This window comes from Penicillium robsamsonii, assembly GCF_028829455.1.
Source record: "Penicillium robsamsonii strain IBT 29466 chromosome Unknown utg000008l_segment0_segment0, whole genome shotgun sequence".
NCBI lineage: Eukaryota > Fungi > Ascomycota > Eurotiomycetes > Eurotiales > Aspergillaceae > Penicillium > Penicillium robsamsonii.
Window position 1 is genome coordinate 557,358 of NW_026643226.1, and position 22,138 is coordinate 579,495.

Consider the following 22,138-nt stretch of genomic DNA (forward strand, 5'->3'; position numbering starts at 1 on the left):
GCGTTTGGGATTTCTGTAAATGCCTATGCATATCTATCCACATCTACGTCCTTGATGGTTACGATCTTTCGGCTATCTCACAGATAGTATCCCACTGACTAACTGAATGTATATAAATACATGCTTTAAGTACGGTGTCTTTGATTGTAAATGTATTCAGCGACTACCTAGGTGACTAGACAATGAAAGGATGTGATGAAACACTCCCCCTGTATTCCATGAGACTCGTCATCCACAAGAAAGGTTTGATTTGGGTGTGGAGCTGCGAAAACCTCAACAATTTGGTAGAGTTGATATCTTTGTGATGCATAGGTGAGGCATGTGGGCCACGGAGAGATGGTGAGAGGACTGGGAAGAAGAGGAGAGGAGGAACGGGTGTCCGATTATACCCTCAACCCACGTGCCTTCCCAAGCCATGCACCTTCCCCCAATCTCCCATTTTCCTTCTACCTTTTGCCTTCTTGCTCATTGTCCCCACAAATGCCTTGGAAGATAGGCTGCCATATCTTTTGATGTCCATCCTATAACTCGAATCCATCTTGGAAGATAGCTAGTAAAACACAAAGACTCCATACCCATTGATATACACGCTTTGTCAGAATACTCTTTCTCCCACGTATTTAACGAGAACCGGCTCAAGGACATTTTTCCTGTCCAGGACACAAAGTTCTTCGCATTAGGTCTCGAGAAACGTGCATACATTCATTTCACCGTATAGTGAGGCCTCCATATTCGTCCAGAGTAGGCTAAGCATCAGAGTTCGACCTTGACTTCTGCTTAGGAACAGACACCGGTCTTTATATCTGCTTGATACCGCAGCTTAGGGACCTCTCATTGGTTTTCAGAAAGTGTGATCTTGCGTAAACTAATAATAGCTCTGTCCTTTTCAGTGACACTTGGAACATTTCTGTGGCATATACCAGTGAGCTTTTTGAGATCTGCCATTTTACTCAGACATACTCGAAGTGGCAGAAACTGGGCGGTATATTGCTGAGTCATCACCCTTTATTTTCCTTTTTTTTTCTCTCTTTCGCCAACTTCCTAGAGACATTCTTCTGAGTATCTCTGGACATCGAACCATTTATCGGAATTTAATGTTATTCCGATTGATAGAGTCTATCAATACCTCTAAACTAACCCAATCCCAGATATATATCAAACACCAGACATATTCTGTCCGCAACTCTTCAATCCAGCTGTCCCAGTCCATATGGACATGCTCAAGGGCTCTCCTTCGGGAGAACAGTCACCACAGCGCTACGTCTTGTGGCCGTGACCGACTGGAGCTGGATTGCGAGCTGGGTACCTTCGGGTGCTCACGCTCATTTTTGAAACACAAAGGTTGCCAGAGCAAAAAAGGGCCTTCATAGTTCATGTTATACTTGCTCGAGTCTATTCCTTCGGGGATTTTACTTTGTCTACGAGAGCATGACTCCTTGCGCATCTACATTCATCAGTTTAATATGGAATCGAATCTATTGCTTTCCCACGTATCTTATCTTTTTCTCTCGAGACTACAGCTTGCTCTTCGCATCACCAACAATATTCACAACAACCTTCCCCCAAGTCTCCCTTCCACCCAACGCTTGCAAAGCCCTGGGCACACTCTCCAATCCAACAAAACTCTCATCCTTGAACGCCGTACCCTTGAACTTCCCCTGCTTAACAAGGTCAAAGATCCCTTGCCAAACCTCACCAACGGTCTCCGTCTCAAACTTGGCATACTGCCCCCAATGCAAGCCAACGATACTCACATTCTTCAACAGCACCCGATTAAGCGCCACCTTCTCAATCTTCCCCGCTGCAAACCCAATAACCAACAAGCGCGCATTCCAGGCCACACACTTCAAACTCGCCTCGATCATCCCAACAGGGTCATAAACAATATCCACTCCAGCAGCCCCGTTGCCCTGCCTGTTCTTCTTACAGATCCCCTTGACAACCTCCGGCCACGCCTTATCCGTATAATCAACCACATAATCCGCCCCGAAAATCTTAGCAATCTCCCTCTTCCTCTCAGTTCCCGCAGTAGCAATAACAGTCGCCCCCATCGCCTTGGCAACCTGCACAGCAGCAAGTCCGACGCCGCCCGCAGCAGCATGAACAAGAACCCAGTCCCCGGCCTTCACGCCAGCGCGCTGCACAAGACCGCCATACGAGGTCGGTGCCGTGACGAATAGCCCTGCCGCATCCTCGAAGCTCCACCCCTCCGGCACGGGGAGGAGGGTTTGCTCTGCGGCTAGGACATGTGTTGCGTAGGCGCCTTGTGTGGCGCCGAAGACGCGGTCGCCGAGTTTATAACGGTTGTTTGAGGAGGTCGGGACGGAGATGATTGTTCCCGCGAATTCGGCGCCACCAATCCAGGGAAGCGGTGGTTGGTGTTGGTATTTGCCTTGAATTTGGAGGATGTCGAAGAAGTTTGTGCCGGCAGAGTGGATTTCGATTAGGTATTTGTCTGCAGTTGGCGTTGGCGTTGGGACTGTGGTTACTTTGAGGTCTAGAGGGCCCTGTAAGAGTGGTTAGTCTTTGGGGTTGAGGTTCGGGGTTGGGTTGTAGGTACTTTGACATATTCGCTGACTTGGACGGCACGCATTTTGGCGGTGGGGATGTAGATTGGGATTGAGGTGACAGATTCTGGAATTTTGAGTGAAGAGTGAAAACGAAGAGATAGAAGTGCTCAAGGGATGTCCAAATAAAAAGAGCTCCGAAGGGACTGGGATATGGGGGTTTCCCCGCAAGATGCCGAGGTTCCTTTTCGGGTAACTGACGCGGCTTGGCATTTATAGAATACTGTGGTTATTTGTCCATTTGATACAGAGTATCTAGAGTATAGATGTGAAGATGCATCGAGCTCAATTAATCAATAGGTATCAATATATACAGTTTCCTTTTCCAAACTCCCCGAAACCAAAACATATCACTGGGTATGGCAAAAAAAAAAAAAACAACCAGAAAACAAACAAACATAACAATCCACCCATACTTCACACGGAAAAGGTATCAAATATCAAGGTATCACAGGGATTTGACAGAAACAAGAACGCCAGTGCACGTTGACTAGTAATCAATGCCCGGAGGCTTCTGCACATAATGGTCATGGCCCACATAAGGCATGATCGGAGCACACATCACGGAATGAGGCCCACTGGGCTGAGTATGAGACGGCGAGGCCATAGTATCCGCCTGGCCATGAGGCTGGGTATGCGGGATCATATGCTTCCTATCGTGCTCGGGCCGGGTAGCCAGGTGACCGGCCATGTCATACTGTAACGACATAGCCCGCTTCCAGTTCTTGGCATCATAGCCATGCAGGTACTCTGGTGTCTCGCTGTGGTAGTGATGGTACTGGGGGTGATATAGTTGGGCTTGGGGGCAGTAGCCGTTGATTAAAGGTGCCATGGGTGCAGCCGTGGACTGGGGGACCGAGGCTGGGGGGGTGATGGCTTCAAAGGGCAGCGAGTACCACTGAGATGGGTTGAGGCCGTAGTCTACGGAGACGGCGCGGGGTGGCCAGCCAAGGCCACCAGGTGTCGTTGCTGTGCCGGGGCTTGGGAGGCACGACTCTGGGGAGAGCGGGTAGGCTGGGTAGGATGGGGTCAGGGCCGAGGTTGTGTTCAGCATGAGACCCTCGCCGACTGGCGAAGTGTGGGGGTGGTCGAAGGATGTCGTTGTTGGGCTGAGATCTGGGTATGGGACGGCTGTTGTGCGGCCTGGGACGAGGACGTGCTCGCCGCAGGGGCTCGGGGTGAGTTGTTGGATCATAGGAGAGCTCCATTTCCGGTCCTGGTCTGGGACGGGTTGTTGGAGGGTGGACGGTTGCCCATAGATGGGTTGTGTCATGGGCCATTCATGGTGGACTGTCGGCGTCTCTCTTGTCGGTAATGATGGCAGTGGTCTTTGGATGGTCGCTGCTTTGCGCTTCGCGTCCTTTTGTGGGTTTGACTCTTCTCCAGAGGCCTCAGCCAGACTCTTCTTTCGCGATTGACGGGATGGCTTGGTCACTCGCCATTTCTTCAGTCTGCTTCGTAGTTGGGTTTCACTAGAGGTTGTTAGTTGATCCTCCATAGATTCCGGTATCGGAATGGAATCAAGATGGGTGGACTCACCTGGGATTGAAATCATCGGTACGTATCTGCTTAATGACCTGCTTCAAGGGCCATTCCTCTTCCATATACAACTTGGAGATCAACGCCTTCTTCTTCTCCCATACATCGGACGGGATGGAAGTCTTCATTATCAACGCACAGTCCAATTGAGAAGTGGAAAGGAGGGGGGGGGAAAGGGATGATCAAGACGATCAACATAAAATAAAAAAAGAGAGACAGGAAACGGGCGAGACAATTATATGTAGAAGATAGAGAAATAAAAATATAATAAAGGTGATAGTAAGAGTGATTTGTTAGGGCCAAACTAACTCGACTTCACTTCCCACTTCACTTCCCACTTCTCCTCCAGATCTCCATTGTCATAGAACACAATCTCTCAAGGATTGGGTCTTAGCGTCCGTGGCGTTCAGCACGCGGCGATCATGAACGAGATTCGCTGGGAAAACCTCATTGGGTCTCGACGATCATCCAGGCGATGTCATTACTCCAAGTGGATCACATCATCCAAGCGGAACAGCTCTAGGGCTCACTATCCCCAGTTGAGTGCTTGGCGCGTTTGAACAAAGCGGATATTCGGGATTCGATTGATCATCTACAGGCTTTTGGCGGTTTTTTTTTTTTTTTTAACATTCGACCTATCGAGATATCTGTGTAAAATGCCCTTGGAAAGGAGGGAGGAGAATGGAGGAGAATGGAGGGGGATAAAATCCCAAGACAACGGTTTGTATGGAGACACACGGCCTATAGTTCCCCGGTGATTTACTCTGCATGCCCCAGTTTTATCCCAATACCTCCGATAAGCCGAGGCCAGGGGAGAGACGGTTCTCCGGATTTCAAGGACCTTTAGGAACCTTGGGAGATCAAGAGATGTGAGAACATTCGGACAGGGCCCGAAGGGAAAAAGCGGTCTCCAAATGCTTTTTTTTTTTCTGACTAGGGCTGGTAGAAACTAGTGTCAAGCCCCTCAAATGGGAAAGCCCGTGGAGTACCAGTTCGTGCGAAGTTCATTGATCGGCGATCCTCCCGGGTCCTCAATAGTGGATTTTATATGACTTTTCTCTGTCTCCTTTCTATCTTCTGCCAATCACTTTTCTTTGGCTTGCAGATGTCACATCTGAACTGTTTCGAGATATTTTCACCTTGAGGATCTCTAGGGAACGAGAATCGGGAATGTTTGCATCCCCCTTTCTCTTTGTTTATGTTTCCGGTTTCCTACAGGGGCCAGATTCAACACATCGGCATTTTCACCTGCGCGCCACCTAACAGGGCGATCACTTCTTTGACATAGCTAGCCCATAAAAGCTGTCCTTTCAAATATCTATGTTCTCCTGTAGCATGACATTTTATTCATTTTTTTTTTTCTTTCTTTTCCCCGGTCCAATAAGGAAATGCTATATATCTCTACGGAGTACGGACTCCGTGCTTTCGATGATAATCCTAGTGGAATACAGGGATATCAAGTGTAAAGATATCCCCGGATCACCGTGGATAATCTGCAAGCACTTTTAAAGCTTAATAGAATATATATCTCCAAAGTCCTCCCCTCCGTCCCGAATTCGGAGAGAAGATCAGTGGAGCCCGACTCCAATACGGGGGAAACTCGGGATATCCATTTGGATCATATGACAAAAGAGATTCGCATCCGACTTGCAGAGGCTCAATATGATTTGCCGAGGTAAGTGGGAATTGCCATTGGGGATGGGCTCTTGGAGAATTCTACAGAATAGGGGACAGCCGAGATCTTGGTGTTCTGGATAACGCGTATTTATTACTAATACATATCCTTACACCAAAAGTACACTATTAAGGGAGTATGGAATATGTATATCTCCTTTCCCTAGTCTATTCTCAAGACAATTCCTCACGCTATTGATATTAATATGAAGACCGAACTAAATTCCAATAGCCGACATTCAAGAGTCGATAGTTGGAGTAGAAATCCCACGGATGGATTCCGATCCACTTGGCTAGTTGGGTATAATCTCCGCGAAATACACTATTGATTTGAAAAGAATTAAGAATGGTTTCTATTTCTGCTAATTTTGATTGGGGGTCTTTTGGGAATAGAGGATTAATAGGGAGAGAAAGAGAGAGAAAGAGCAAAAGAAAAGTAATAAAGACAGCTAATCGGAAGGGGAAAAAAATAATAAAAATAAAACATTATAACGCCTGGGTTATACACAGTACAGAGAAAAGCAGGGGAAATATGAAAACGGGCGTGGAGTCAGGTGACAGAGCTAACGACGCCTCTTGAGACGGTGCTCCTTGCCCTTTTTGGACTTCTTCTTGCTCTTATCCGCAGGCAGAACCAGGGGTTCATCCCTCATGTTCCACTCCATGAAGCGCAAGAGATAATCGTCAATGTGACCGGGCTCCAATTCGTCACCAGACACTGGAACCGTGACAGCCTCTTCCACGGCCAAGGGGGTTCCAGCCTGGGCCGGTGTTCCGTGGGAAGCGCTGTGTTCCTCAAAGTCGCCATCGTCGGCATGTTCCTGTTCTTTCTGGGCATTCTTTGCCGCATCAAGATCCTCCTTGTCCTCGGCTGCTTCGAAGACGCGGGTTCCGCCGACACGGTTGCCGAGGACTCGGTCCATGGCAGCACTGGCTTCGTCTTGGCCATCGCGCTCGTCGGGTTCGGCTATTCCTTGCACGTTCAGCTTGGTGAAGTAGTCTGTGGTGAATTCGCCTTCTTGGATGATGACGTCATCGAGCATGCGCTTCTGGTTGGCCTTGCGGAGGATGTTGGATTCAATGGTATACTCGGATACGAAACGGTAGATGTGGACATCGCGTGTTTGGCCGATGCGGTGGCAGCGATCCTGGCATTGCTTGTCCATGGCCGGGTTCCAGTCTAGATCGTAGAAGATGACCGTGTCGGCGCCCGTGAGATTGATGCCGAGACCACCGGATCGACTCGATAGGATGAAAGCGAGGATGCGGGGATCGCTATTGAATCGTTCCGTGAGCATCTGTCGGGACTCGACTTTCGTAGTGCCGTCGAGTCGGAGATAGCGGTGGCCATGGATATTGAGGAACTGTTCGAGGATATCGAGCATCTTGGTCATCTGAGTGAAGATCAAGGCTCGATGGCCGCCGGCTTTGAGGTCACGTAGGAGTTTGTCAAGACGCTGCAGTTTGCCGCAGTCGTATTGAAGCAATCTCTTATCCGGGAACGCAATAGAGAGGCGCATCCGGGCTTCGTGGAAAGGATCGTATGGTGGATTTGGGCGATTATTGGTCAAAAGCCGGGTCTCGACGGGCGTTAAGGCGGCTTCGTTCATGCCCGCGGCGACGGCAGCGGGGGTGACGCAGGCGAATCTCTGGACATAGCCATGCATCTCAAGAGCGCGCTCCTCAACAGTCAGAATCATCGACGCGAGGACGGAAGACCGGCTGGACAACCAGTCGGCCATTGAGCGCTTCCGCAGCGGTGCATTGGATAGCGCGTGTTCCTTGGTCCCAGCCCGGAGGAATTCAATAAGGCTGCTACCGTACACGGGCCGCCGGCCATGCCGCTTAGATTCAAAGTAGAGACACCGCTCTAATTCCGCCATTCGCCTCTTCCGACAGGCGTTCTCCAATGACTCTAAGATGGTCTGCATGTTGGACCCGTCAAAGCCCATCTCCCAGTTGGTTCGGTTGTACTGGCGTTCTCGGAGAGTCTTGAACGGACCAATAGCCATCAGCCTGATACTGTCGTCGGCCAGCCGTCGTGAGATATCCTCCCGTGAGACGGGTGCGAGGTTGAGGAAATCCAAGTCGATCTTGGTGAGTGGGTGTTCAAAGAGGAGTCGTCGTCGAACGAGGGATTCCTTGGTGTTGAAGTCCATAGCCACAGATCGTGGCATCGCAAAGGAGGTGGAGATGGGTCGGGTTTCAAAGAGATCAGGGTGATTGCATACTTTACGGAGTTGCATCAGACAGTGGATGATGGAGAGGAAGTTTCCGGACGCGAGCGTCTCCTTAGTCTGGGCCATCGACATGAAGCCGTCGTAAAGGTATCGCTGACGTTTTGATAGCCTACAGTAGACCACATGTTCGTACTTGCCAGGCATTTGCTTCTCGACATCGGCCTTCAGTCGACGGAGAAGGTACGGGCGGAGAACGGTGTGAAGTTTGGTGATCACGCCCTTAGCCTCCTCGTCCATAGTCTCCCTGCCGTGTTCCAGAATTTGTTCAACGGGGCGCCGGAACCATTCAGAGAAATCCTTTAAATCAGCAAATCCTTCGACGCCACCATTGGTACCATCCGAAGGCATCAAGAAGAACAGAAGAGACCACAGTTCTGTGAGATTGTTCTGCAGTGGTGTACCCGTTAGGAGAAGCCTAGCACGGGATTTGAATGTAAGAAGGGCTTGCCACCTCTGCGAGCGGAAATTCTTGATGTTGTGTGCTTCGTCGAGAATCATGTAGTGCCAGTCCTTTCGCTTGAGAGACATTTGGTCCTGCAGAACGAGTTGGTACGATGTAATCAACACATTCCAGGCGTTGTCATCTGTCCAGCCTCGGCGTTTCTGTTTGCGTTCTTCTTGGTTACCGTAGTAAGTCATGATCTTGAACCCCGGGCACCATTTCTTGAACTCCATTTCCCAGTTGAGCATGACACTGGTGGGAACAACTACCAAGTGCGGCCCCCAGATACCATGGTCCACGGCAAGGTGGGCAAGAAGGGCAATGGTTTGGATCGTTTTGCCCAGACCCATTTCGTCTGCCAGAATACCGTTGATATGGTTGTTGTAGAGACCCGCAAGCCAATCTAATCCGTAGTGCTGATATTCACGTAGGGTACCACGCAGAATCGATGGAATGGGTGTCTGTAGGCCTGGGGCAGGCAAGTGACTTATTTGTAATGCCTTTTCGATTGCAGGCTCGAGCGATGAGACCGAATCAGGCTCCGATGGTTTGGTTGCGAAGGTTCCCGGCGATGGTTCGCTAGACATATCCCCGCTTGGTCGGCTGGCATGAACATGATCTACTTCCATAGGCTGGGGGTGATCAATATTGTCCGCGATGTCAGCAGGATCTGCCTCCTCGGTCTCTAATTTGGCAGACTCCAACTCCACGGTATCAGCAACAGTTGCCTCATCGGCTTCAGCTTCGGCGTGCTCCCCTTCCATCGGGATGTCAACCGCAGGTGTTTCTCCTCTAGTAACAGGAGAGGTTTCGGAAGCGGTATGTAATGGCGTGTCTTCTGTTGAAGTGCCCTCGCTGGTCGTTGGTCCAATTGGAACCAGTGAAACTTCATCTGCATCTTCGAAGTCATTGTCATCTTCGCCATCCGATGTCGACTTGATATCGATATCTTGTTCGTGATGGTCGGCAGCTAGAGCTTCACCCTCTTTTAGTACAGGGGTTTCATTCTTCGAGAAAAAACCAAGCAAGCCAGATCCACTCTCATCGTCTTCTTCTGACTCCTCCTCACTTAAGTCTTCTTCCTCTTCGTCACTATCACCCATATCATCATCCATATCTGTGGAGACATCACTGTCATCCATCAGCACTGAATCGACATCGTCTAGCTGATTATCTTCGGGGGTGGCGTGTGAATCGAAGTCATCTAAAACAGCTTCAGGGTCCAAGGATTCGTTGGGGTTGGTCATTGCCGTGCTACCTGACGCTATAGACATCCGGTCGGTATAGTCCTCAGTCGGTAAGTTGGCGTACTTCAGCCGGAGCTCTTCTGCGGTCAATGTGGCATCGTCGTCCACATTAGCCTCGTCGTCGGTTCCGGATTCAGAATCTGACATGTTACTCTCGTCTTCTTCGGATGAGCTAGATAAGAGGCCTGATGCGCCATCCTCATCGTCACTCGTCACCGGAGCATCGCTGGGCAATTCGCCCAAAATCTCCGAGCGACGTTTCTCGAAAAGCATAGTAGACTTTTTGATGGCGCGATCAAGAGCCTGCTGGTCTTCCATTTTCCGCTCTTCTTCCCAACGTGCTAGGCGGACACGATCAATATCGGCACGGGTCAGGTCGAACATCTTCTGAAGATCCTTTGATAGCTGCTTGCGTTTCCCACGCATCTCCTCCTGCTGCTCACGTAGAATATCTTCGGGGTTCTTGTGGCGTTTCCGATAAGCGTCGGCACACCACTGCGCAAACAGTTTAGCCGTTTGACGATGGCGTTTGTGTTCTTTGTCGAGAAGCTTCTGGAAATAGAGCGCGTGGGAAACCAGGTGATCCTGGTGCGAGTATTGTGGGGGAGGTTCCTCTTGCTGTTCTGTAATATATGCCGAGCAGACTTGGGAACTCAACGGTCCACCGGGCTCAGCAGCAGTCATGACTTCGCGCCGTTTGCGTGCCTCTACAGCAGCCTCCTCCTCTGACAATATATTTGAGCTATCGTTTTGATATACCCATTCTCTGAAAGACGTGTGCTTCTTCTGCGGTATGTGGCCGGGGTGTCGAATAGGAAGGACAGGCTTATTCAATTTAATGCGCAACTTTGGAATCTTCGTTGATCCTTGTTCAAATTCCTTGCCATCCATATTGACATCATCTGAAGCTCCATTGACCTCCTGCGATAGATTCGAAAGGGAAGGGCGATCGCGAAGCGAGCGAGAACTAGTGCCGTTCGTGTTGGCACCAGTTGGGCGAGGAAGGGTGGCGGAGCTGCGATATTTGGCGCGCGAATGGCTTGGCTTTGGCGCTGGAGTCTGTGAGATACGCTGCGGCTTGCTGGCCGCGCGCGACGGCGCTCTGGGCGATCCATTGGCAGTGGCCTTTCCACCAACTTTTCCATTAACGTCGGCGCGTGACTGTGTCACCGATAGCGGCGAGGATGTAGCCGGCTTGCTTCCATCACGAGCGGACTTGCCAACATTCTTGTTCTGAGCTCCTCGCGTGTTCCTCTTATCCGATCCAGGTTGAAATTCGATCGGGACGGCATTTGTCCGCGACGACCTGCGCTTGCCTTCAGAGAGGAATGATGTTGGACCCTCAAACCCAGCCTTTTTCCAAGGCGGCGATGGTGGTCTGGGGGTGGAACGTTGCGACAAGGAGGAATCTGTAAGTCTTCTTTTCTTCGATGGGGGTTCTTCGGTTTGATGGACAGCTTCGACGTCTTTCGGCTCGGAAGGAATCGATTCGTGGTGGGTAGAATCCGATGGATTTTCAATTAAAGACCCGTTGAGGGGCATAGAATCGGACACAGGTGTTACGCGTTCATCTTGGGGTGATGGGCCGTTGGGGGTGCCGTTTTGCATGACTTGTAGCCGCGGACAACAGGGGCCGTTGGCGGCAGGTGACCCCAGTTATCCCAACAATGACGCAGTCGGAGTAGAAGATTTTGGCATCAGCAAATAGGGACTATCGAGTAGAGATACTACAAGAAGTTTAACATGCTTATCGGCGTTGTAACGTGGATGGGGACGGAAAAACAACGAAGATGATGAGAATACGTGGAGAGTGGTTTTTTTCCGGCGAGCGATTACCTGTGTCGCGCCGGCGCGTGGATGCCTGAAGTCTTGTGACTAGATGCCTCAGGCCAAACATTCCGCAAACCTCCATCCGTTCATCATTGATATTCAACCCCCTCTACCCAATTGGCTCTCTTGCCTTCCTCTGACTACTCATTTGCTGCTTGTCTTTCAGCATAACTGTGAGTCCCTTTCTTTAACTCAACCCTATCTTTAAATATTATCCAGCCCTTTCTGACCTTCAATTCCTCCCAGATGCTGTCTCAACGGATCTTGGCCCGGCGCCTGCCCCAGGTTGCCGCCCGAGCCATTGCTCCCCGCGCTTCCTTCTCCCAGATCCCAGCTCTCCGTGCTGCTGAGGTTGATGATCCTCTACAGGTATAGCATCCATATGGCACAGATGCCGTCCCCCTACTTGGCATCCGGGACCTGGACCTAACCCCCGAGACAGAACAACAACTACCCCAACCCTCCCCGAGTGAAGCGGGCACACAGAGACCCTTACGGTGGCTGGTGGGATGCGCAAGAGAAGCGCAACTTTGGCGAGCCTGTGCACGAGGATAACGAAATCCTCGGTGTCTTCAGTCCCGAGGAATATACCCACGTCACGGCCGGCAAGGGTTTCTTTCACCTCGGATGCTTCGTCGTTGCTTTCCTTGGCCTGGTTGGCGTTGTCAGCCTCAACTACCCTGACAAGCCGAGTGCTCCCAAAACCTACGTCGATGGTCTGGAGAAGGAGTTGGGAGGTCCCGGTGCTTTGCCGGTATGTATTGGGCAGGATATTCACCAGAACATCATACAAGGGCAAAGAGCTAACTATTTGATTTAGGCTCGCAAGTCCGGTGAGGACAAGTGGTGATTAACATCTGGTTTCTTTTTGTTTGTGTAAATACCAGTACGATTTTCTATATTCGGCGTCTTTGGGGACTGGTGGTCGATTCGCCAGTCCTATGTTTCATCAAAACCCGAAAAAGCCCGACCGCATGCTCGCATGCTCGGAATGAATTTGGATTAAAAACTCCTTTTATGTTTGTCGTATGTGCCATGCGATATATGGTATTGATCCATTTGATATTATGGACATTATACTTGAGATAACGCTATGTATTTTGGGGTTGTCTTTCTAGATGTCTTTCTAAATGTCTTAGATGTATTTTAACTAACCTTTGATATATTTTTTTAGATGGAATCTTTGACTTGATGTGAATATTGATCGTCCTAAATAACAAAACCCTTGTAGCTTTACAGGGAGAACAAGGATCAGGACTCCCTGCATAAGCAATCCGTAATAGGCACTATATAGAAGGCAAAGAAGGATTTTGAAAAAAGACATGTAGTGATAACCCGTAGTCAGACGATAGCATTGTTTTTGGACAGGGCGCCTATACGTCAGTTGGTTCGGCAGCTTTTTGTTTCACCTCCCCTCTCTCCCCCTTCGATAAACAATTCACCCCTCCAGCTTTGTGGCGGCTTTCCACTTCAGACTGAAAGAAAGAAAAAAAAACTCCTGAAACTTTTCTTCTGGGTGCTGGGTGTTTCCCCCAAAGTTCTCCATGGTCCCGCGCTATCTGTCTCCAAACATTGCACGAATTTAATTAAGAACTCCATGTCGACAGCATCTAGCCAATCCCGAGGAGTCAACCGACGGATTAACAGCCTCCAAAATGAGGGCCGCCATTCGCGCAACTCCTCTATATCACGCCGCCGTCCTCTAAACGCCAACGTGGCATACAGTCATGCCATTCGGGTCGCCTACCTTTCCTATCTCCTCCATCCTCGCTCTCGTCGCATCCCAAATGCCCCTGTCGCGCCGGCGCGACCAAAACGGTCATCCACCTCCATTCATGATTTAATGAGCGATTTCTCCTTGGTCAGGGACTCCAAAAGCACCAGGGTTCCCCATGGCTTCTTGTCCGAGTTGGAGAAACGGTTGACGGGTGTGCTGATGGGAAAGGAGAAAAGGAAAGAATACCAAGATCACCTGGTGGTTCGCACATTCGCTGTCTTTCTTAACGTTCTGAAGGAGGACTCGTTCCGAAAACGCATGGAGAAGGACCGACGGGCTGAAGATCTTCTCCTGATCTTCTACTCTAACGCAGTCAAAGAGATGGGCAAGGGCAAAGAGCACGACGATGACAGCTGGAAGCTCATGGTGGATCGTCACGTTGCGCTTTTTGTCCGCCTCCTTGCGCTCACCCTGAAAGACCACGAGTGGTCCAAGGACCGCCCAGAGTTGGCCAATCGATTGACGGTGCTAGAAAATAAGCTTCTCTTACAAGATCAGGACCTCATGCAAACGAACAGGCCCACATCTACGACAGAGAGTGTTGGCACCTTGAGTTATGATGTGAGGGATATGCCCCTGGTGCAACATGTGGCCAAGATCTTTGGGAAGACCACATCGGAAGCACAGTCTGAAATTGATAAGCACAAGTCCACCTGGACCGAAAAGGCCGCTTTGCAGGACCTAAAGACTTATCAAGCCCATTTGAACCTCCAGACACACAAAACCTTGTCAAGAGATGATTTTGAGTCGGACGAGGGGTATGATGGCTGGAAAAAGAGCGAAGGCCCTGATCTCTCACAGATGATGCTCGCAATTATGCAATCCAACCCCGAATTGGCCAAGAGCACCCCCGGGTCTCTCCCCCAATTCAATTCGAGTCCCCACGAGAACCCCGACTTATCAAGGACATCGTCTGGTCGGACTGACAGAACATCTTATATCATTGATCAGCCTGTTGATTTGAATGGGCTTTCTCTAGAAGAGTCAGATGAATCCGATATATACACATTCATACCGTCTGACCCTAGGTCTTTGTACAAATTCATCCTGGCCCAGACCTTGACCTATGATCTGCGGGACCGGGAACTTGAAGCTTCGCAGGCCACATCCGACGTGCCCTCAATGAAAATACTTTCGAAGCAGTCCACGGAAATGCTTAATGAGATATGTCTCCGCTGGCGGATTCCCACCTTCTCCCGGGTCGTGCTGTTCCTTGAGGTAGCTCAAGCTAAATTTGTCGACAATGAAATTGATCTTACTACCCTTGACTCGGCATTTACTTTTGTGAAAGAAGTGCCTTCGGGCGAGAACCGCAAACGCAGTAGCTTTGTGGCTTCCGCGGTCTTTGATCGGCGACGATGGACCGTACATGATCATCAAACGATGCAAATGCTGCTGTCCAAACTTCACGAGGCTTTGCTTCGGGAGCTATATGAGGCTATGATGGACTGCTTTGAGGCAAAGCCACGCCCACTCGGTCCAGTTATGTACATTCTTGAGACCCACGTCCAGATGGATCCCAATTACATTGAGGATCCTGAAGACATTGATCGATTCAGCGCGTATGTGCAAGAGGGTCTTGCCCAAAAAGCAACAACGAAGTATCAAAGCCTTCTCAGTCAGCTAATCCCCATGGAACAAGAGGCTTGGGATCCCGACCATGTCATTCAGCTTGGCGATGCAATCTCAAAGCTTGCGTTAAAGATCCAGAAACGCTACCGCAATAACCCGGAGATCATGGGGTGGGTTCTTCCTTTCTCGTCTGTCTAGTTAATCAGTCTCTAATTTCCGAATAGTGTTAATCCCTATACCACCTTGTGCCACAATGTACTTCCCATGTTCGCCGAGGATGCACATGAAATGGTCATCAGGATTATCGAGCAGGCAAAAGCGAGGGGCGAGGAGATCGCTATTGAAGATGGCTTCGACCTATATAAGCAGCTAGCTACTGTCAGACGGTTGTTCCATAACACCCATGAGGAGTAAGCTCTCCTTTGCCTCCCTTCGGTTCCTATGGAATTAGCTAACTCAATTTAGTGCTCAATTCCCATTCCATGTGGAGGATCTCCTTCAGGATTTCGTCTGGAGATGGCTTCGTCTAACTGATCAAAAGATCATGGATTGGGTCAGCCAAGCTACAAGACAAGATGCATTCGCCGTTCGTGCAGATGGAACGACAGAGCTTGCGCCTGAAGACGATCGTCACAGTGTGTCAGTTATTGACATTTTCCGATCTTTCAACCAAGTTGTTGAAAATATGGTGCAGCTGGAGTGGGACGATGATCTTCAATATGCGAAGTTCATGACGCATCTCTCTAATTCAATTGGGAAAGGTGTGGCAACGTACTGTGATTCATTGGAGAAGATGTTCACGCGGGAGATGGATCGTCTCACCCCCGAACAGGAGGCAGCATTGAATCAAACCACCCAGGAAAAACTGATGCAGTTCGCTAAAGACACCTGGACAAACAAGGATAAAATCGAGCCCTTCCAATTCTCGTCAGAGGTATGTTCTTATTTCAACTAGGTAAATATTTGCGGCTAACATTTTCCATAGTCCCTGGTGAAACTGAACAATATTGAGTACGCACTTGCTCAACTCGACAAACTCGAACATGACATCAATGTCGACGCGTGCGCAGAAGTCATTGCAAGAAATACTCCACCGCAGCTCAAGAAGGTCCGCAAGTCTACCACCTATGTCTTTACAATCAAGGTAGTGGAGGCAGAGGACTTGAAAGCATGCGACATTGGTGGTGGCAGCGATCCCTATGTCGTCTTGACAGATGAATATCAGAAAAGAATCGCCAAAACCCGCATCATCTACAATAATCTTAATCCCCGATGGGAGGATGCAGTGGATCTCACTACACAGGGCCCTCTGAATATCATCGCTACCATCTGGGACTGGGATGCAGTGGGCGACCACGACTACGTTGGTCGCACGTCGATCAAGTTGGATCCTGTACACTTCAGTGACTTTTTGCCAAGAGAGTATTGGCTCGACCTGGATACCCAGGGTCGGCTTCTGCTCCGAGTTAGTATGGAAGGCGAGCGAGATGACATCCAGTTCTACTTCGGCAAGGCTTTCCGTACACTCAAACGGACTGAAAGGGATATGACTCGGAAGATCACCGAGAAGCTTTCAGCATACATCAGTCACTGTCTTTCTCGTCGAACGCTGAAATCTCTTCTCTCTCGTGGACTCAGTATGTCTAGTGTCTCTAGTTTCTTGAATCGCAACCGAGCACAGCCAGCTCCTACTGGACCCACCCCGGCAGACGTTGAGAATGCACTGACTCCTCTGTTCAATTACTTCAATGACAACTTCGCCATCATGAACAAAACTCTCACACCCGAAGCCATGAAGATGGTGATGGCTCGCCTATGGAAGGAAGTGCTTGCCACCATCGAGAGTCTACTCGTGCCACCTCTGTCGGATAAGCCATCCCATCAGAAGCCATTAACAATTCAAGAAGTCGACATCGTATCGCGCTGGCTCGTGCTACTATTGAACTTCTTCCATGCGGTTGACGACGAAACCGGCGAAGCAAACGGCGTCCCAATCGATATCCTGAAATCACCCAAATATCATGAAATCCAGTCTCTAAATTTCTTCTACTTCGAACCAACGGAGCACCTCATTCGCACCTCCGAACGCATGGCCTCGGCGACTGTCAACCGCCAACAAGCGAACCGCAATCGCACCTCCGCGCCTGCCCACCTCGGTGCCACAGGTGCCGGCTACGGCGGCTTGGGTCTTCCTGCTGCCCATCGCGCCAAGAGCATCATGCTTTCCCGCAACTTAGGCACTATGAAGAAGGCCAAGGAAGAGAAGCGACGGGAGGCGCAGGCTGATCCTAATGACGACATGATCCTACGCATTCTTCGTATGCGCCCCGAAGCTGTCGGCTATCTCCGCGATCGTAGCCGTCAGAAGGAAAGACTTGCCGCTGCTGCTGCTGCCGATGCTATCGTGAAGCAGAGCTTGATGGCAGGTGCTGGAAGCCGCATGAGCGGTATCATTACCCGCGGAAGGTGAATGTGCACCTATCTAGCAAGCTGTCTTGTTATCTTACCTTTTGACTGTTATTTTTCTTATTTTCATTACATCAAGCCAGCGATGTTGTCTTTTTTCTTCTTCTCTATCTCCTTCGTCTCTTGCATTCTGTCTCATTGCGCATGAACCCTGACTCTTATGATTCCCAATTTGGCATCTGCTTGTACTCGCGCGTATATGTTCCTCAAGAGAAACGAGATTGGAAATAGAAGTAATCAAGATAAGATGAAGAAAACTTCCCCGAAGATTTGTGCAACATAACTCGATCGAATTCAATCACATTCTTGTTCTTATTCTAAACTGGTTTTTTTATATTGTTTTCATTGACTCAAATAGAAGTAAGACTAGATAATCTACTCCAGAGCAATGCACTCAATCTCAACGGGCACACCCTTGGGCAGCTGGTGAACAGCAACACAGCTACGAGCAGGCTTGTGAACGAAGAACTTCTCGTAAGTAGCGTTCATCTCGGCGAAGTTGGCCATATCAGTCAGGAAGACCTGAAAAAGAAATCAAAAATCAGCAAAGCGTCCTCCTCATAGCTTGTGTATACTTCTCCCTGGCAAAGCCGAAAACAGAAACACCACAATAACAAAGCCGGGGGGGAAACACATACGTTGACCTTGACAATCTTGTCCACGCTGGAACCAGCGGCGGTCAGGATAGCCTTGATATTATCGCAGCAAACCTGTGTCTTGGCGCCGATGTTGCCTTCGATCAAGTTGGCGGAGGCGTCGGCGGGGATCTGGCCGGAGACGAAGATCTGGCCGTTGGCGCGAATGGCCTGGGACTGTGATTGGTTTGTTAGGTGGTTCTTTTATAGTCTACACGATATGTGTAGTTGTGTGGAACGCTGCTGGTGGATTGGGGTGGATTGGTCTGGTGTGGAGGGGTAGCTCTTGAGGTAGATGGAGATGGAGCTGCAGATGCAGATGGAGGGAAGGACGACGTACGTAAGGGCCGGCAGCTACGGGAGAAACGAGTTAGATATTGGTGTTTGTTTTGTTTTTCTGTAATTGAGTCTGCTTTCTCTAAGAAAGCAAGGGAGAAACCATGAACTTGGACTTACGAGGGCAGGCATCCTTAGCGGAGATGATGGACATGTTGGCAGACATTATGGGAGAAGGTAATTGGATTGAAGGACGGAGGATTCGAGATAGAGATAGAAGACGAGGAGTAGTTCGCAGCATCGAGAGAGAGAGAGAGAGAGAGAGAGGCTATATATAGGAAGATGATAAGGTGCCCCGCTCTGTGCAAGTTTCCCTCGGAGAGCGACGATGCTCCCCGATGAAGTCATTCTTTTACTTTATATTGCAGATCTTGTTATTATAACTGTTATACTTCTTATATTGGATTTTGGAATTGTATTAAAGTAGGATTCAATTGGGGTACAATGACAATGCTTGCTAAAGATAAGAAGAGGAAATTAATTCGTTTCGTCGTGATGCGTTTAAAGAGCCCTACGCCTTCCATGAACATACTGTACAAAAGATGATTCTTCGCAGTCATGATTTGCCTAGGTTGCCGAGCTGCTGCAATAGGCTGGCAGTCTCCTCGGCAGAGTACCCGAGGAAAACAGGGCCATTGAATGTGATGTGGGAGGGGGTTGAGAATGTTGAGGGGATGTCGGGTTTCGTAGTCGATTCCTCGCTCACAGGAGCAACTGGAGCACGAGCAGCCTCGGGGGCAGGTGCTTGATCTGTGACTTGGTCTGTGACGGCCTGCTTCTTGGTCCAGGTCTTCGGCCAGTCATCACCCCAGGGGGCCTCAGTCTCAGGCTTTGCAACTTCGGCCTTTGGTTTGTTGTGACCGAATGGACAACCAGGTTTTTCTGGCGTAGCAACATTTTTGTCCTTGTGCCTTTCACCACTGCCATGTGTTTCTGCTTCGGGCTTTGGTTTGCCGTGGCCGAATGGACAACCGCCGGCAGGCTTAGCATCAAGGACCTTGGCATCGGTGGGTTTATCAGGCTTGTCGGCTTGAGGATCGGCGGATGTAGTGATAGACGCTGAACCAGAGAACGGCGCTGAGGTAGGAGGTAGATGTGTGACGGGGACCGAAATGCCCCAGGGCCTGCTTGGGGATTCACCCACGCGGACTTCACGCAGGGGACGGTCAAAGTGACTCTGGCGGTTATCGTCCTCATTCTTCTCCTCGATCTCGGCGATGGGTGTATTATGGTCCACGTTGTCGGCCCATTTCTCAACACGTTCGGTCGAGGCAGAATGCGAGGAGTGGCCTTCGCCGTTGGTCTGACAGTCAGGCAGGAAGGCTTGGTGCTTGACACCTAAGCCAGCAATCATGCTTGTCAGGCCACCGTATTTGGCGTCCAGTTGTCTCATGTCCTGTGGGTTTCGTTGATAGCGCTTGACGCAAATTGCGTGGCTGCGGGGGATCTCATGTTTGTGTCGTTCGACGTATTCGGCAATTTCTTCGGGGGAGTGTTGATCGAGGAATCGGATCGGGCATCGGGAGACGGGGCATCCTCCTTTTGATGACGGGGCTGATGGGGTGTGGCTAGAGCGTCGTTCGTCTTGTTCGGCCTTGATAGGGTCCAGATGCTCGTGGCCGCAGATGGCTTCGATCTGGATCTTTGGCGCAGAGTCCTTCCCACTGGGGACCTCGCTGCCATTTGTGCTCTTCATCTTATTCGGTTTGGAAAAGGGGCATTGCAAATTTCCCTGGGTGCCATTCGTTGTGAAGTCCTTCTCCAGCGCGATTGCTGGAGCCGGTGCTTGCGCGAGGATGCACGAGTTTGAGGATATTTGGGAGAGGCTATCTTGAGAACGGAGCAGAGCTTTGCACCCTTTGACTCCGTTCTTGATGGCCGAGAAAGTATTTTCGTCTACATTTTGATGTGCAACGAGGGTCTTGATTACATCCATGGAATTCAAAGGTTGTTCCGCCACTCGAGGCTTGCTGTGTACGAGGCCCTGACGATATTCTTCCTGCTGAGCAAACAGCTTGAATTGAACGTCTTGTGCATGATGTCTATCTTGAGAAGGCAGAATTTCTATCACATCTGTGTACTGCAAGATACAAAGTTAGCAATGTTCATCTTGTAAAATGCATAACAGCGAGGCAGTCATGGTCTCAATCAGATAATACATGTTAATCCGTCATCGCCACAAAAGTGACTCCTGATCTAGAGCTTTTCTTCGTCATGCGAGACCGGGATGCGGAGGCAGAAAGGAAAGAGTAGGGAAAGGGTGTGTATTTACCTCTTTGAAGACATTATCCATGTGCTGTAACAGCTCATTTTGTCTGTGAGTCAGCTGGTACACTGTTAGTAGGAGCGCATCGAAAGCTTTGCCCACGGCCTCAAGCTGATCATGGTGCAGATCCGGCTGCATCTCGGCAATCACGGCAGGTGACATGAGCAAATGTATTACAAGATATCAGAAAGAATTAATCTGAGATGGAAATGGCCTGTTGAGGCTCAGACTTCAAAAGCATGAGAGATGGAAAAGAGGAAAACAGGTAGATTTATAGCGACGGGGTGGCCGGAAAAACTTGAAGCGAGGTGGTCCGTGCTTGTCATGTGAGGAGCTATCCCACTTTAGGCTTGGGCCAAGGCCGAGTATACTTCGATGTACATGCAGATAGATCTACTTTCCTTACATTGAATGGAATGGCTAGATGCAGGTACATACAGGTTACAGTGTGTTAGTAGCCTGTATGATGAGGGTTCACATTGTCAAGTGAAGTACAACTATGCGACAATGAGTCAGTACAGTCAACCAGCCTACCTGAGAAGTATCCAAGGATGTACTTCAAAAAACAGATCATTCTATTGTTATTGTTTTTCGGTATCTACTCTGGTTTCTGTGTGATACATGGTGTGAATCGGTGAGTATGTCTATAATTTCCTAAAATCAACGCTAGTCAGTTGGAGGGTAGTATATATATATATATATGTACTGGGTAGTCCAAGGTAAAATAGAAATGTCATGAAAAAGGATACTAATAATAAAGACAAGTGGACGATTTTAGAAAAAAGCAAGAATAGGTATAAAATATGATATTACACAACAATCTCGGCTTTCAAGGTTAATCCAACCACAATCAACTCTACACTTGGACACTATTTTAGGCTTATGTAGCACTATATTGCAGTCTCTTCCAACAGCCCGGCCGGGCTAGCTCAATCGGTAGAGCGTAAGACTCTTAATCTTAAGGCTGCGGGTTCGACCCCCGCGTTCGGCTATTCCTAAAAACCAAACCTGAGATTTCATTTTTTTGTTCTTTTTTATTTTGCTTGGAACTAACTATATGGTAATTTAATTAATCGTGATTTTCCCACAAGGGGACTCTTTTTTTCTTTCTTTCGTACCTTTGTTCCTTTTTTCTTTTCTAGCCCAAACGACGAATCATTATGATTACGGAGTACAAACGGACAAAACCCCCCCCCCCCCCACTATCTGCACAACAGACATCCCGGTATGCAGCACGCATGTATGTTTCCTGTAAAGCCACTGTGATGAGTTTCAGATCACGTCGTGGCTTGAGACATTCCATTGGCCAGGGCCAGGTGTAATGGCGTACGATGTGTCAAGTCCACAGGGTGTTGAAAGATGGTCTGATCCAATGTCATTCCAGGGTGAGTCATTTATGAACATATCTTGTTAGTCTCTAGTCGGGTTCTGCCTGCTGTTCTGGACCTCTTAAGGTAACCATAAACCCCGGGTTGCAGTCCAACGGTCTAGGCTTCTGGGGAACTGGAACACAGTGCAAGGGATGACGAGTGAATGGTTTCAGTTTG

General features: G+C 49.4%; 7 protein-coding genes across 7 annotated transcripts; 2 read left to right on the forward strand and 5 right to left on the reverse strand.

Annotated features, from left to right (window-relative positions):
• Nucleotides 1–1,514: 1,514 nt before the first annotated feature.
• On the reverse strand, nt 1,515–2,593 carry N7447_010988 (NADPH:quinone oxidoreductase family protein; the record flags this gene model as incomplete). The annotated part of the gene is made up of 2 exons (XM_057235250.1): nt 1,515–2,507; nt 2,561–2,593. The coding sequence occupies 2 exons, from the start codon at nt 2,591–2,593 to the stop codon at nt 1,515–1,517; spliced, it is 1,026 nt and encodes a 341-aa protein (XP_057080568.1).
• A 464-nt stretch (nt 2,594–3,057) lies between these two features.
• Nucleotides 3,058–4,252, reverse strand: N7447_010989 (Clr5 domain-containing protein; the record flags this gene model as incomplete). The annotated part of the gene is made up of 2 exons (XM_057235251.1): nt 4,107–4,252; nt 3,058–4,039 (listed from the first exon to the last, which is right to left on the reverse strand). The coding sequence occupies exons 1-2, from the start codon at nt 4,232–4,234 to the stop codon at nt 3,058–3,060; spliced, it is 1,110 nt and encodes a 369-aa protein (XP_057080569.1). The 5' UTR covers nt 4,235–4,252.
• A 2,091-nt stretch (nt 4,253–6,343) lies between these two features.
• On the reverse strand, nt 6,344–11,317 carry swr1 (putative SNF2 family helicase/ATPase (Swr1); the record flags this gene model as incomplete). The annotated part of the gene is made up of 1 exon (XM_057235252.1): nt 6,344–11,317. The coding sequence occupies one exon, from the start codon at nt 11,315–11,317 to the stop codon at nt 6,344–6,346; it is 4,974 nt and encodes a 1,657-aa protein (XP_057080570.1).
• A 468-nt stretch (nt 11,318–11,785) lies between these two features.
• On the forward strand, nt 11,786–12,389 carry N7447_010991 (uncharacterized protein; the record flags this gene model as incomplete). The annotated part of the gene is made up of 3 exons (XM_057235253.1): nt 11,786–11,908; nt 11,982–12,293; nt 12,360–12,389. 3 exons carry the CDS (start codon nt 11,786–11,788, stop codon nt 12,387–12,389), a joined length of 465 nt encoding a protein of 154 aa, XP_057080571.1.
• Nucleotides 12,390–13,136: 747 nt separating this feature from the next.
• Nucleotides 13,137–17,358, forward strand: N7447_010992 (C2 domain protein; the record flags this gene model as incomplete). Its single annotated transcript, XM_057235254.1, has 4 exons — nt 13,137–15,058; nt 15,113–15,298; nt 15,354–15,822; nt 15,874–17,358. The coding sequence occupies 4 exons, from the start codon at nt 13,137–13,139 to the stop codon at nt 17,356–17,358; spliced, it is 4,062 nt and encodes a 1,353-aa protein (XP_057080572.1).
• A 371-nt stretch (nt 17,359–17,729) lies between these two features.
• N7447_010993 (YjgF/Yer057p/UK114 family) lies at nt 17,730–18,491 on the reverse strand (the record flags this gene model as incomplete). Its single annotated transcript, XM_057235255.1, has 4 exons — nt 17,730–17,876; nt 17,993–18,166; nt 18,330–18,343; nt 18,446–18,491. 4 exons carry the CDS (start codon nt 18,489–18,491, stop codon nt 17,730–17,732), a joined length of 381 nt encoding a protein of 126 aa, XP_057080573.1.
• A 390-nt stretch (nt 18,492–18,881) lies between these two features.
• On the reverse strand, nt 18,882–20,753 carry N7447_010994 (uncharacterized protein; the record flags this gene model as incomplete). The annotated part of the gene is made up of 2 exons (XM_057235256.1): nt 18,882–20,405; nt 20,598–20,753. 2 exons carry the CDS (start codon nt 20,751–20,753, stop codon nt 18,882–18,884), a joined length of 1,680 nt encoding a protein of 559 aa, XP_057080574.1.
• Nucleotides 20,754–22,138: the final 1,385 nt, after the last annotated feature.